Source organism: Odocoileus virginianus, chromosome 27 (genome assembly GCF_023699985.2).
Source record: "Odocoileus virginianus isolate 20LAN1187 ecotype Illinois chromosome 27, Ovbor_1.2, whole genome shotgun sequence".
NCBI classification, from domain to species: domain Eukaryota; kingdom Metazoa; phylum Chordata; class Mammalia; order Artiodactyla; family Cervidae; genus Odocoileus; species Odocoileus virginianus.
In genome coordinates, this window is record NC_069700.1 from 9,357,360 (window position 1) to 9,372,087 (window position 14,728).

Below are 14,728 nucleotides of genomic sequence, written 5' to 3' on the forward strand. Positions count from 1 at the left end.
TTTAGTGTTGGAGGTGTGGATCCGGTTAGTTCAATACTCAAAAGAAGCCAAAAGGTGGTGGGTGTTTCTCTGAGTCCACGTGAATCACTGTCGTTAGTGGTACTGATGAGGACAGTCTGTATGGCAGCCCCGTATTCCTCTTACCGTCAAAACAAAAAAAGAAAAACAAAACCTAATAATTGCAAGTGCCCTGAGCAGAATATATGGAAGATTAAGCAAGTTCTCTGAACAGAGACGTTTAAAAAAAATACAGCACTAAATAAGCAATATGACTGCAAGAATGGACTCACTCAGCTCTCTGCTAGCATGCTGAGAGGGTAATGAAAACCAAAGAAAGTCAAGGACTGGATCTAGCAGTTCAAAACCTATTCCAATGTTTTTGGTACACCCCAGAAATGGTTTCTAAAAATCATCAGTTCTGCTGAGAGCTAAATGTGAAGAATATTGGAAAGCCAGAATGTGGGCTGACGAGAATTTTTTAAAAATCTGTGAAATGGAAAAAGTACTATTTTCAATGGTAAAAGAAAAATCAGGTATTTGTTCAGATTCGTTGCAGCCATTCCAAGTAAGAATATTTAAAAATTACTCTCTCTTTATAAAACTTTTAAGCACTTGAAAATGCACAATCAAAACCCACAAACAATATTTCAGATCTCTGGGGATAAAAGGTCTCAACTGTGAAAGACCCTTTCTGGGTTTGTACCAAACATTAAATCTTGATTTCAGATGGAAAAAGAAAGTCATTTTGAAAATAACATTAATAACAACAATAATAATTGTTTTCTTAGAAAAAAAAAAAAACAAACTTGCTCACATATATAAATGTCTTCATGGAAAACTCTCTCAATGAATCTGAAGAAAATTCTCAGAGTTGTCCTGCTAAGACCTGGTTTTATGTGACAGATACGGTAAGAAGACCAAAAATGAATCTTGAAAGGAACATAATCTTATAAAAGGCCTAGAGTTTAGGCAGGTTAGAAAGTAATTTTGCTACATTTATTTATGCTCGTTCAGTCCCCCAAGCCTTTCCCACAATGTTATTGAATAAAAACTGCAGGAATTATCACACAAATTTATAAACTCAAGATGTGCAAATCGCAAGGTTCTTTAAAAGTTCGTCTTAAAAAGAAAAACACTGGACAAAAGTGAGTATTCTTTTTTTTTTCCCATCCCTTCCCTCTCAGTTCGTCTGCCAGCTCTGCATATGCTTTTTAAATCCTTTCTGAGACATCAAAGTGAAGAGTGCCTCCTGTCAGGCTGTTTACTTGGTGGTCATTCACTGTCACATACAAGTTCATAATTCACATTCATTCCTTGAAACCACTTTGAAACTTTCAGCATCTTGCTCCGTGAGAAACTCTGCAGAGCTGAAATGTAGTTACAGTGTTTAAAAAAAAAAAAAAAAAAAAGAAAGAAAGCAACTTAGTTTTTTTTTTTTTTTCTTTTCTGTTTTTCTTCCCAAAGAGTTTAAAGTGAGATACAGTACTTGTTGAATGAGAGACCAAGATGCTTGGTAATAAAGTGTGAACGGCATTTTAAGTACTTAGAGATAGTAATATATATGCTTATCTTCAAAATCTTAATTCCTCACGTCACACTGGAATCTGAAAAAAGTGGCACCCGAGTTGTCCATTGTCATGAACTATAAACAGTACTAGAGTTAAAAGACAAAAGATTTGCAAACCCAAAGCAAAGAGCTTCTGCAGCTCTTTTGAAGGGCAGTTTGTGTCTTATCTCTTGGGAGCGAAGTCAATGCAATTAACCTGATTGGTTCTCCTAACACTGCACAGAGACCGGAGGGGATGTTCACTCTCCCCACCCCTGCTGCCCAGCGCCCCCCCCCAACCAGTGCGGAGCGAAGCCAGCAGGGGCCGCCTGCCCACCACGACGCCCTGGAGACATCACTTACTGCACTGGTAAAGCAGAAACGAAATCCCATGGGTGGCAGTTGCTCTTTAAAAAAATATCAGTGCAGTCAGGCCCCATAGGGGGAAATATATATATATTTATCTCTACGATTAAAAGTTGCTTTTATTGTAAAGTAAGTTGGGGGGGGGGGGAAATGTTCTTTCACACGGTTAACTTTCCATCTGCTGTCTGGTACCTCTCTCAAGAGGCCCCGATGCTGACTTTGCACAGGGGAACCTCCTGAGGACATTCCCCCAGACCTCCAGTCTGGTGCCGAGAGCAAGACAGAGGGAGGCAGAGAGAGAGACGCCCTCACGGAAGTGCCACCCAGGCACCCGCCCTGGCACACAGGCACGCGCACACGCCCCTGACGCAGCTCCCTTCCCGCAGACCAGCCCTCTGAAGCCAGTGGAAGTCGGTGCCCCCGGGGGTGCATCCACGATGCCAGAAAAGGTGGGTGCCATGGGGCCACCTTCATCTCAACCAGGATGCCCACCACCTGCCTGGAGCCTGGGCTGGACCTACCCTGGCACCCCACCTACCCACCCGCTGAGAGACATGCCCGGAAAAAGCATATGCACCAAATCACCTGCCCAACGCCCGCTGTAAGTCTAATGACAAGGTTATAACAGAACCCTAAAGTAAGAGGATAACATGTAAATACTGAGTTATTTAGCCTACAGTACATCTGTAATCTGGATACAAATGATAAAGGAGGGCCAGCTTTCCCTTCCCCACGCGGCTTCTACTTGCCTACGTTCGAGCGGCCTTCGATGCAAATCTTAACCTCCTGAGAAATGAGAGAAGGCTTGGGAAGAGTCAAAGGTGGTTCGTCTTCCGACTTCTCCAGTTTGCGGGTCTCGGGCGCTGACCACCTCCTCTTCCTCGTGGCCGCGGGCTTGCTGGGTTCTATTTTGGTGAGCAAGGGTGCAGCCGGCAATCCTATTTTTTCAGGAAACTTCAGTTCGCCGTTCTCAGAGAGCATCTGGGCGCTTCCCTGACTGATCCCGTTTTCCTGCTCGGCATACCTGTGTCTACTGCCCGCGAGGCCGTCGGCCTTTGAGTGCTTCAGCAGGACGCTGGCTGGATCCACGGGCTGGCCCTTTTTAACAGAGCCGTTCTTCAGGTTCTTGAGGGTGAGCGAGATACAAACGTCCCCGACGGAGAGTTTGGAACACGGCAAATCAAAGAGCTGGCTGGTCCTCTCTGGGCAACAGGATGACCAGCCCTGTCCGAACACAAAAAAAGGATACTCTACCAAAACTTCCACGCTGACCTGTGGGAACAGTAAGAGACAGGGAGAAGGGAAAGAAGGGAAAGATGAAGACGTTTTATCCTTGTTTTATTGCATATACACATGTACACAAACATACATTTGCACATAAGCTGATCGGAAGAAAAGACTCAGTTCCCCAATCTGCCTCTACCAACACATGTAAGTAAGCCTCCTAATTTTCTGCTATACCTGTGTTTATCATATAGAGAAGCCAGTCAAAGTCCATTCAGTATTCAAAAATATAGTTTTACTGGGTATCCGCTCTGTAGCTGGTCTTTGTTAAAACAAGTCAATGCCACCCCCCCCACCCCACCCAGGATGACGGAACACCTGGTTAGTGTTCAGGCGCTGGGCGCTGCATGTGACTCACACCCAAAGTGTGTTCCTGTGCTTTATTAACTCACTGGACAGATGCTATCCTCACCGATGACAGCGCTGAACAGGCATCAGAGTTAAGACTGTATTTTAGCTTCATGAGGCAGGCACTTAAGTGTTCATCACTGTGTCCCTGGCCCCGAAAAGAATACCTGGCATGTAGTTGAAAATAAACATTTGTTGGACAAATGAAGGCGTATTCTAGGAATTTAGGAAGAGGAGAACCAGAGAGAGCTGGAGAAAACAGGGAGGGCTTCCCCAGGACCTGAAACCTGGGCAACACTTCAAGGGGTTTGAGGGTGCAATGAATACACAACAGTTCACGTGCTTGGCCCAGCTACATGGTCAAGCCCCAGGTATTCCAGTCAGCCTCTCTTTTATCTGGAAGACAAATATCAAAAGCAGGGGAAGCCCAGCATCCTTTCAGTAGCTATTGTTTTTTCTAGGCTGCTTATGTGCCATGCAGGCTTCCCAGGTGGTACTGCTGGTAAAGAAACCACCTGCCAACACAGAAGCTGCAGGATACCCAGGTTCGATCCCGGGGTCGGGAAGATCCCTTGGAGGAGAGCATGGCAACCCACTCCAGTATTCTTGCCTGGAAAATACCATGGACAGAGGAGCCTAGCAGGCTGCAGTCCATGGGTCACAAAGAGTTGGACACAACTAGAGCACGCACACGTGTGCCATGTACTACCATAAATTTCAATAAATTGAAATGATTGAAAGGATACTCAAGTCCATATAAAAGGGCACAGTATTTGCATATAACCTACACACATTGTCTGCACACATTAACTCATCTACATTACTTGTAATATAATGTAAATGCTATGTAAATTGTTGCCTGGAAACTACTCAAGTTTTGCTTTTTGGAACTTTGTAGAATTTTTTTGCCCATAAATATTTTCAATCTGTGATTGGTTGACTCCACAGGTGTGGAACCCACAGATATGGAAAGATGGCTGTATTGACTAAATACAATAATATTGAAAATGTTCTGTTGAATTTCATGCACAGGCACACACACATCCAGAAACACATAAATAATTAAAATATCTCACTTTAAAAGTAGTAAATTTTCATGTAATTTACATGGACTATGGCTTTTCTACTTAACCTATTTTTTTTGATAACTGTGATTTATCTTGTTTTAGATGCATTTCTTGAATGATATAATTTTATTTGCTCCATAGAAGACTAAGTGTTTTTTAGAAAAAACAACTGGAATGAATTTATATGAAAGCCTATTACTATAGTATGTGTGTGGGCATGGTGGTGGTTTAATCACTAAGTTGTGACCGACTCTTGAGATCCCGTGGACTGTAGCCTGCCTGGCTCCTCTGTCCATGGGATTCTCCAGGCAAGAATACTGGAGCGGGATGCCATTTTCTTCTCTAGTGTGTGAGCATGAGCCCATATAAATGTTCATATTATCTGGGGAAAATTTCATTGTTATGGATTATCTGAATAATGAAAAGAGAATTTAAGAAATTTTGAGTTCCAACTATCTGTTGAACATTTAGGTACATACTTCACAAAAACTATTTTATTTGATACTCACAGTAAACTAGTGAGAAAAATTCTGTTGTTCCGATTTTACAAAAAAGGAACTCTAAGTGTCAAAGAGATTGAATCAGTGACCTAATGTCAGTACTATACCCTGATGGAGCTGGGATTTAATCCCAGTCTCTGTGGCCCCCAAACCCGTTTTCTTTTTTCCTATGTTACTGATCTCTGTCCCTGTGAACAAAGATACTGTAGTATCACCAGAAGAGATGAACTTAACATTTCCACTATCCCAAAAGTGGTGAGTGTTACTTGGAATAAATAGAATCCAATGACCCCAGGTTATGGATTTGTTCCATGATACGAAAAATTGTGAAATAGCATCAGCCTTACATCTGCTAGGCGAATCAAGTGTCTCTCTATATATGCCAGCAGATATTCAATTACAGAGCGATGATCCCAGCATGCAGACATATACAGACATACCTACAAGTTACGTATCAGATGGGGACGCCCACTGAGTTCCGAGTGGGAGGACCAGTCCGGAGCTGGCTCCATGAACCCTGTCCCAAACCGCTGAAAGCCATGAGCCTCACACACAGAGTGGAGGGAATAAATCCGGCTTCAAGTGGGGTCTGCTAGCTGCATTTCCTAGGTGACCCTCTGCTCCTGGGCAGAGCTGTGCTGCCAGTCAGCCCAACAACTACTAACCAAGAGGTTCTTGCGGTGTCAGCCATATTACACACATTCCTCAGAGCAGCCAATATTCACATTCTGAAAATAACTTCTACTGTGTACAAATCTATCTGAAGACTTTTACATGTTGCCAAGTGCGACAGACTTAAGACAATGGCTTCAAAGCCTTTGTGATGAGTAATGTTACTGATGACTCCATGAGAAATGATATAGATGTACCTGCTCCCCCATTATATACACCATATTTGGGGGCATTTTAAAAGCCCTTCATTGTTCTATCATCTCAAAACTCCGAGAGCAGGTCTTAGAATGAAATTCTGTGAGGTAGTTGATAGCTTGAACAGCTTACCTAAAAATGCATGAAAGAAAAGTGAGGAGGAGAGAGGAGAATATTTGAGAGGTATGCTGAAAAGGGCGATGATAATGGGATTTATTTTAACCTAGACAGCTTTGGGGAAATCTTCCCTGTCACTTCAAAGGCTTGCCTTTGGTCCCTTCCTCCTAAAAGCTTGCTTTGTCTTCTCCCCAGAGAGCTCTGCCATCCCAGGAAAAGATGCCACCCCTTCAGCTGGGTCCATACAAACTAGGAGCAAAAGATTCAGGTCATCTGATCACAGTAAGCAGTTGACTGCATGGCTCAGGCCCCGTGTTATTTTTCTCCTAATTATTTATCCTCGCTAATACTTATCCTCATGAATATTCTTCCCTCCCTAATGCTGTAGCCTGAATTATCTAGATAATGTACTTTTTTGGGGGGTCTGGATATACATGAACTAAAGTAAGGTTTTGCCTGTCCTTGGGTGAAAGTTAAACTCTCATTGTACATATCTCAAATAAGCACACTGAAGTAGTCATAGCAAAAGTATTTTCATTTTGTAATTAGGTTTGTGAGAAGGACGTAAACATTCTCAAAGGTTAACTGATCATTAACAGTTAATGAAATCATACTGACAGATTTTTCAGTGAGAATGTATATGGCTGGGTCTGCCTGCTTGAAATTCCCTTACAGAGGAGCATTATCTGCCTCAAAACATGCTGTCAAGGCCAACAGGTACTACTGTGGATATGAAATGGACATGGTGGGATTTTGTGACATGATGTCGCTTTAAACCAGAAATGAGTCTGAATTCCTTGAACTTGAGGCCCATGTGGGGCTCCCTCTGGTGCTGAGAAATATTAAGTGTTTCACACTCCAGGTTTTGCAGTTTGAATCAAGTTCAAAATATAACACTGAGACCGTGAGACTTACTGTTTAAGACCTAGTTCCTGCCGTCAATGAGGAGCCAGAACATGCATGCAAAACCAGTAATTTCACCAGGGCCTGTTTGGATACTGGCAACCACGTCACCTGGCGATGTCCACTTGGCTGTATACTGGCAACTAACTGAACGTGTCCCAAACAGACCCCTGATACGCCCCTGCCCACTGGCACCTCCTGGGTTCCTCCCCACCTCCAAGAGCCGCGTCCCTACAGTTTCAGCGTTCAAGTCAACAGCCTGGGCATACTTTCCTGGGCTCCTCCTCCCAGACCACATGCATCCAAATCACAAGCAAGTCCAAGGGGTTCTCTCTTCCAAATGCAGCTAGGATGAGACTATTTCTCATCCTCCACAGCCACAGTCCTGGCCAAGCCAGCTTCCCACTGGGAGAAAAAGCCCTGTGAACAAACCCGGCGTGGTCTGCATCCCACCCCTTCATCCCTGCACCGCAGTAACGCTGGTCTTCTCCTTGGTCCTTTCACTCCAAAAGACACTTGTGCCTCTGGGTCTGTGCGTCTGCTATTCCCTCCATTTGAAAGCCTTCTTGCTCTGTGTCCTGTCGCCTCCTGCTCCCCCTCTCAGAGAGAGTGCCACCAAACACCCTGTTTAACTATTCCCCATCCTCTTTGGCCTGCTTAATTTTTTCCCACACCACGTGTTATCTTTTGATGCATCATTTTCTTTCCTTCCATATTTCTCTGTTTCACCTCTGCCCAGGAACTCCCAAGAGATTGTACGTTCTGGAGTGGGGGTGCTGTGCTGAGACACTGCCTGGTTTGCTCACCGTTCTATCCCCAGGGTGCAGGACGCCTCCCTGCCTATAATGGGTGCTCAGGACAAATCTGAGACTGGTTCTGTGTTTGCCCTCCACGAGTGAAAACACCGCAATGTACCACTGGCCAACAGAGGCCAACGTTTAGATGCTATAGAGAGACTGCCTGGGCCTGCGACCCCAGCTGGGACTCCACCGGGCTCACGCTCCTCGCCCAGAGAGGAGCTGCACCTTCCCTGGGTCCCGCTAAGCCCTTCACAGGCGCCGTTCCAGGAGAACCACAGCTGCCTCACTCCACAGCCCCATCAGACGTGGCGCTCACCCTGATCTCACTGAGTCATACTTGAGTTACTTTCTCCCCAGGCGTGAGGTTCCTTTCTGCGCTAATAACCATGAATTCATTTTATGGCCTTGTCGAGGCTCAAATGGGCTCTGATTAAACCCCAATGAAAATATATTCATGAGGGCAGGACCATACAAGACCAAAACCTGTTATATAACTCCTGGCAGCTCAACACAGCCAGTTTCTCTTTTTTCATCACATAAATACATCCTTTTCCAAACACTTGAAGCAAACTGGAGGATGAAATGGGAGCATGAAAAGCCTTTGTCCTGGTATCAGCTTGAGGCCCCCTCTGCCTTTCATCCCTGGATGCCTTGTATCCAGCACCTCTTTTTTTTAGGGGTGGTCACCTTCCATCCTCCTGTGCCCTTTCCCGCCCTCCTCCCGTGGCTGCAGACACACCCACTGCTCCCCACGGCTCCAAAGAGGAACCTGCCCTCCCCTCCCCTCCCTCTCTCCATCCCCACTAAACCAGCTCCTCTAAAACGATCGCCTGCAACTTCTATTCAAGAGGAAGAAACCAAGACAGGGAGGTAACATCCTCACTTTGGGCTGATAATTATTTAGTGTTGCCTCCTGATCTGGCTAACGACCGCCTTTTATGATCATTCTTAGCTCTTGTGTAAGTTCAGTAAAGTACCTTTAGCTACTTAAAGACCACCATATCTAAACCGTGCATGCCTATACACACATCTATGCTGTTTGGTTGTATTTTTCAACAGTAGATTAGTGCTCTGTCTATACACACACATATGTATGTATCACCAAAAGCAAGATATAAAGAAAACAAAACGTCTGTTGTTTAAATTTGTCTCCCTTTTCCTTCATGAGAATCCCTGTTTTCACAAATGTGAAGGGCATCTGTTTTACAAAGCATTTTCTTCTCGAGCCTATTGCAAATGTACACATTCTGCCTGCATCCAGGAGTGAGGATATGACTCAGAAATGGGCGTCAGTGAGGACCTCTCACTTTTGGTGACATGCTTATACTGGGAATCCCTAACTTTGTCTGCAAGTGAAGTTCTGGGTCCTGTTTCACCCATAGAGAAAAGTCCGCCTGCTCTCCTCGAAGGCTAGTTTGCATGACCACATTCTCCATGTCAAAAAAAAAAAAATTGAAAACACTGGAGCAAAGATGGAGGGGTTGACAGAGGCCCCATTTACTTCACTGTTGAAAAATCATTAATAAAAACAGTCACACCTCTTCAGTCGAGTGTAAGAGAGTCTGTGAGTGTTCTATTTAAAACATTTCATCACGTTCACGCTAAGCCTGACTCAGTCTTTGGTGGAAGCTGTTTCATTAAACCCACATCCCAGCACAGAGACGCCTCCAAACACAAGCCCCACATGACGGATGAGCAGAGTTCTCGCAATGTCGCTTGGCTCCCAGAGACCCGACTGGCAGGTGACCGGGGCGGCTCTGGGGCACACGGGTCTGTCCCACTTGCCTTCCCTCCCTACCAGGGTCTGAAAATGCGTGCCTTAAAGAACAAACATGTACTATTCAGTTCTATAAGGAAATGAGCTTTCAAAGCCACAGAACAACATGAAGGTACTATAAATTTATGTTCCCGAGTGACAGCAGTCAGTCTGAGAAGGCTACACACTACAGGAGTCCAACTGCATGACATTCTAAAAAAGGGAGAATTACAGAGATGGAAACAGATCAGTGATTGCCAGCGTTGGGGGTGGGGTGGGGAACACCTATAGGTAAAGCATGAAGGATATTTAGGGTGGGGAACTATCTTCTAGGACACCGGAAGGCTGGATATGTGATATTACACATTTATCAAAACCTACAGCATGTAGAGTGCAGAGTAAATCCTAATATAAAGTATGGGCTTTAGTTAATAATAATGTATCAATATTAGTTCATCAATTACAAGTCACACATGTACCATTAAAATGCAAGATTTTAATAACGGGAAACTCTAGGTGTCTGGGAACTCTGAACTTTCTGCTCAATTTTTTATAAACCTAAAACTACTTTCAACAATAAAGTCTACTTAAAAAAAAAAAAAGCTATAAACTACAATGGTCCCAGATAATCTGCTTCAATAACACATGTAAGATCCCCAAGCTGGGGGCACTTATATCACACACATGCTAGAGCAGAGCATTTTTCTTCTTTTGAGGAGAGGGGGAGGGAACACAGACAAAAATGTGTTTGATATTGCTTCTCTGCTGGAGCCTTTCTGGCATTAGAGCTGGGAGGATTATCACCAATCACTGGACCCCAGGGCCAGCAATGAGCTTTGCATTGAGGGCGGCCGCAACCCATTTTCTGATTCATCAGGGTTCACATCCACCAAGCCCCAAGTGTAAAATGCTTGGCAATCGGTCTGCCTTGGCTGCCTAGGGACTATACAGGCGTCTGTGCTGCCTGCAGGAGGGCTCTGGCTATTTTAAGGCACCAGTTAACCCATTAAATGCATAATGCAGCCAATGATGGCTCACAGAACACGGAGGTCAAATGAAAAAATAGTGGAATATGAAACAGTCATTTCCTAGGCAGGTTGATAAGAAGTCTAGGGGTCCCCAAGGAGAGAGGGGTCTGGAATTCTCAAGGAGGAAGAAAGGACAAACATTTTCCCTCTAAATTCCTTAGGATTATATAACAATAATGTATCCTGCCTGCGGACAGTCTCTGGAAAAAACCTGGCTAATCCTATTACCTTAAAATGTAAATTATGGGAGTAGGTCTAGTGAGGTCTTTACAACCTCCAGACATTCTTTTAGATTCATTGTAATAACTAATTAGAGAGTGTATAACTCCATGGCTAACAGTAGCGAGGGGGTACTCTTTCTGCCCCCTTCTGATGCCTATGTCAGAAGCTTTCTCTATCTCCTTTATACTTTAATACAACTTTATTACACAAAAGCTCTAAGCAATCAAGCCTCATCTCTGGCCCCAAATTGAATTCTTTTCCTCTGGAGGCCAAGAATTCCAGTGCCTTTGCGTGGTTCAGCAACAACCTTTCATCTTGGGGGACTCATTTGGGATTTGAACCTGGGACTGTGCAGTGAGCACGTCATTGTAACATGCTGTATGGGTGTGTGCGTGCAAGCACATGCGTGCGCGCACACACACACAGACACACGAGTTGGGAGAAGAAAATGACACGGAATATTAAGCTGCCACCGAGGAGATAAAAGGAGGCAGGCAGCTCCTGACTCTGGGAGGCGACAGACAGCCCTAACGAGACACAGGGCCCAGCGCTAAGGGAAAAAAGCAGCCTCATCACAGAGAAAACATCCTGCGATCATACTGACAAAATGTCGAGCACTCTTCAGAAAAGTCGAGCCTGGGAAGCATGAGACGGAGGGGTGCGGCGGCTGCTCAGAGATGGAAGCCCAGGGCTCCCCAGGGGGGCCGTCCCGGGCCGGGGGTCCCTCAGTGGGCAAGATGCCCGGATCCTTTCTGCAAAGGAGAGGTGCATGAGCCCTCATTTCTTCATTGGTCACTGATGTGCAGGGCTCAACCGTCAAATGACCCCTCCAGTCCAGCTCACACTCAGGAAAGGCAGACAGTGTTACGTGCACACAGGCCAGCGTGAGATCATGGACCTTCCTTCATAGAAACAGTGATGGCGAGGGATGCTCCTGGACCTCTCCTAGGGAATATGCCGCAGGAACACAGGCAGAGTGAAATGGCTTATGAGGCTCACTGGAGAAGTTCAGCCTCCTTTTCAGACTTTGCTAAACTGGCCCTCCTTCCAAAAGCTCTTGTAAGAGCCTGAGGCCTTTTACTCATTCACTTTTCAGGACCTAACCTTTCTCTTCTCAGGGTCAAAGTCCCACCCAAGCGGAAGCAAGGAAGTAAAACTAACACTGCTGAGGACCTACTACCCACCTACTGAACTGGTTCTTTTGAGCTAATTTTCTTTCTTCCCTGGTGGCTCAGAGAGTAAAGAATCCGCCTGCAATGCAGGAGACCCAGGTTCAACCCCTGGGTTGGGAAGATCCCCTGGAGAAGGAAATGGCAACCCACTCCAGTATGCTTGCCTGGAGAGTTCCATGGACAGAGCCTGGCAGGCTACAGCCCACGGGCTTGCAGAGAGTAACACCACTGAGTGGCTAACACTTTGGCTTCACTTTCCTTTCATTCTTACAACCACTTTCATTCTTCACACTACAACATGAGCTGGATGGAGGGTGCATGTGTCATCTGCACCGCGAAGCGTGTGTGCACCAAGTCCCAAAGCTCAGGTGCTGGAGGACAGATTCAGCCTCGGGGCTTTTCAGCTCCAGGTCTTGCATTTTCTGACCAGTTAACCTGCTTCCCACCCAAGCAGACGATGCTCTGCCCTCCAGTTGAATCACACTGGCTCCCATGTGGATGTTATTATCATCTCAGGATCCCTTCTGGGCTCACCATAGACTCAGGAGACCATGGGTGACTACTGAGAAGCTTCGTGTGGTGCACACAGGCTAACAGACAATGCCTGAGATGCCCCTTTAATTCTCCTGGAGGAGAACCAGCCTGGGAAAACTGGGATGCAAGGACACTTTGCCTGGGCCAAGGAATACTGCTCTGGGAATGACGAAACTACAGGGATGGGGACGAATATGCAAAAGGTTTTTTCTCCTACACTGCCTCACACGAAGCTTCAGATCCACCACCCTGGAGGTCTCTTATCACAATAATAATTAGGAATTTGGCTCCTAAAAATAATCCCTCAGTGAAAATCCCCTCGTTTCTATACAGGGTGGCTTTCCTTCTCACTGGATCTATATGCTATTAGCATGAAGTCAGGTAACTTTCCCTGTATATCCCCTCCCCCTTTTTATTATTTTATTTTTGCTTAGTGGGTGCCAGTAAATTTTACAAGGGCTGTTCTGCATGGCAGGAAAACAAAGGAATACAAAAACCAAGAGGATGCTGAGGATATGATCTCATATAAGGAATCATTTGCCCATTTTAGTTATTAGCAAAACCCTAGCTCAGAGAGAAGTGGGACCATTTCCTCCTACCGTCGCCCAGACCCCAGGCTCGGGGCTTCTCCCACCAGCCACACCGCGTTCACCCGGGACGCCCGGGGTAGGTTATGAAGTCAAGCGTCCCTGTGGTCCTGCTTCTATGCAGGATTTACGCCAGGGGTCACAAAGCCATCCATCCTTTAGAAAACTACCCCCTTCCTCCCACAACTTCCCCAGTCAAATCCATGATTTGGCTAATTCAGTGAAAACGCTCTGCACATCTCTCAACCTCCCTAATGGGTGCAAGTGTTAAAGAGATTTCTAATCGGTTGAGAAGACCGAGAGGGGATCTCCAGGCCAGGGGAGAAAACCCCTCAGAGACCCCCTGGGGAGGAAGGGAGGCCCTCAGCCCTTAAGAGTGTAAATTAAATCCGGACCTTCCTTCTCTCGCCCGCCCCTCTCCCCGCTCCCTTTCTCTGATTCCCCCGTCACTTGTGGCAAACACAGCTGGTGGAGTATTTTAGCTGGGATGATGTCAGCCTGTTTCTGATAGGCTTCTGGGTAAAGTGACACATCACTGGCGTGCCGGGCCCTGCACTTGTGTTTCTGCAGCTTGGAACTCCAGCCACCCTTTTGAATACTTCCCAGGGGGCGGCCGGGCCACACAGGGGCGGCCTGACAGGCCTGTGAACAGGCCCTGACAAACCCGCTACCTTCTAATTTGCACCTTGGCCGTCAGTAAAGAGACCGGTGGCCTGGCGACAGGAAGGAAATGAGACTTCACACATGGAAGCCGATCGTTTAAGCATTCACTTTGCAGAGGATCGGGCAGGACGAGCACGCAGAGATGCTACCTCCCTCCGCAATGCCAGTCAATCTGGAACCTAGAGGTCTGTAAGGCTCTGGTCTGTGGGGGCTCCTGCTGCCTTGGAGATGAGCCTGCAGCTCAGAGCTGTTCTTTACTGAAAGCTGAAAAGAGGTGCTGGGTAGGAGATAGTTGCATTTCAAAATAACCCTCTTCCTCTGCTTACCTCTGTTCACAGTATTGCTTTAAGGATTACAAGGATCATGAAAAAAAAAAAAAAAAAAAACATTTATTTTTCCTTCTTTTTTATTTCCCAGGCTTCACTTGGGGTCTGTTAAATGACAACTTTGCTAGTAAGTCAGCTCATTCTTTTTTCAATGAGGATCCATCCACTCATAATCCATGTAGGATGCGGATAGGGAGCAGAAACTCAGACATGGGTAGGGAGTTCTACATAATGATGCCCTTTTCCAAATATCCTGATTTTTTCTTTTTTTTTTTTTTGGCATCAGAACCCTGAGAAATTTTTCTTCGGCCTCACCAAAGTTCACAGCGACATCTCACCATTAAAAAGAAAAGTCTTCGGGGCTAAAAGCTTCTGGCAACGCAGGCCATCTGATATTGTGCAAGATCCCACATCCGGACATTCACAAGCAGTCCTGGAAAACGCTTTGGAAAATCAGACTCCCCCACCTCACTTGATCTTTTTAAAAATATTCTAAAAACAATTCAAACCATTAACTAGTTTGTTTATCTTTGACTGTCCCAAATACCAGCTACGCCCTGACCATTTTTCAACTCATTTCAAACTGAAGGAGGTGCTGTCATATCCCATTCCCAGAGGCACTGAGGCTCTATAGCTTGGGAA

The 14,728-nt window shown here is 45.6% G+C and overlaps 1 protein-coding gene across 14 annotated transcripts in view; it reads right to left on the bottom strand.

Annotated features, from left to right (window-relative positions):
• Nucleotides 1-974: 974 nt before the first annotated feature.
• The window catches only part of ATXN1 (ataxin 1), a 402,928-nt gene continuing 389,174 nt past the window's right edge, over nucleotides 975-14,728 (bottom strand). For 13 of the 14 annotated variants that reach the window (XM_070456167.1, XM_070456166.1, XM_070456168.1 and 10 more), the window contains 2 exons: nucleotides 2,662-3,184; nucleotides 975-1,367 (listed from right to left, as the gene is read on the bottom strand). In XM_070456167.1, coding sequence (XP_070312268.1) covers nucleotides 1,273-1,367; nucleotides 2,662-3,184 — 618 coding nt within the window. In that variant the 3' untranslated portion in view covers nucleotides 975-1,272. Of the gene's footprint in view, nucleotides 1,368-1,985; nucleotides 3,185-14,728 lie in introns of those variants that run through there. The other variant, XM_070456175.1, reaches the window with a different exon arrangement.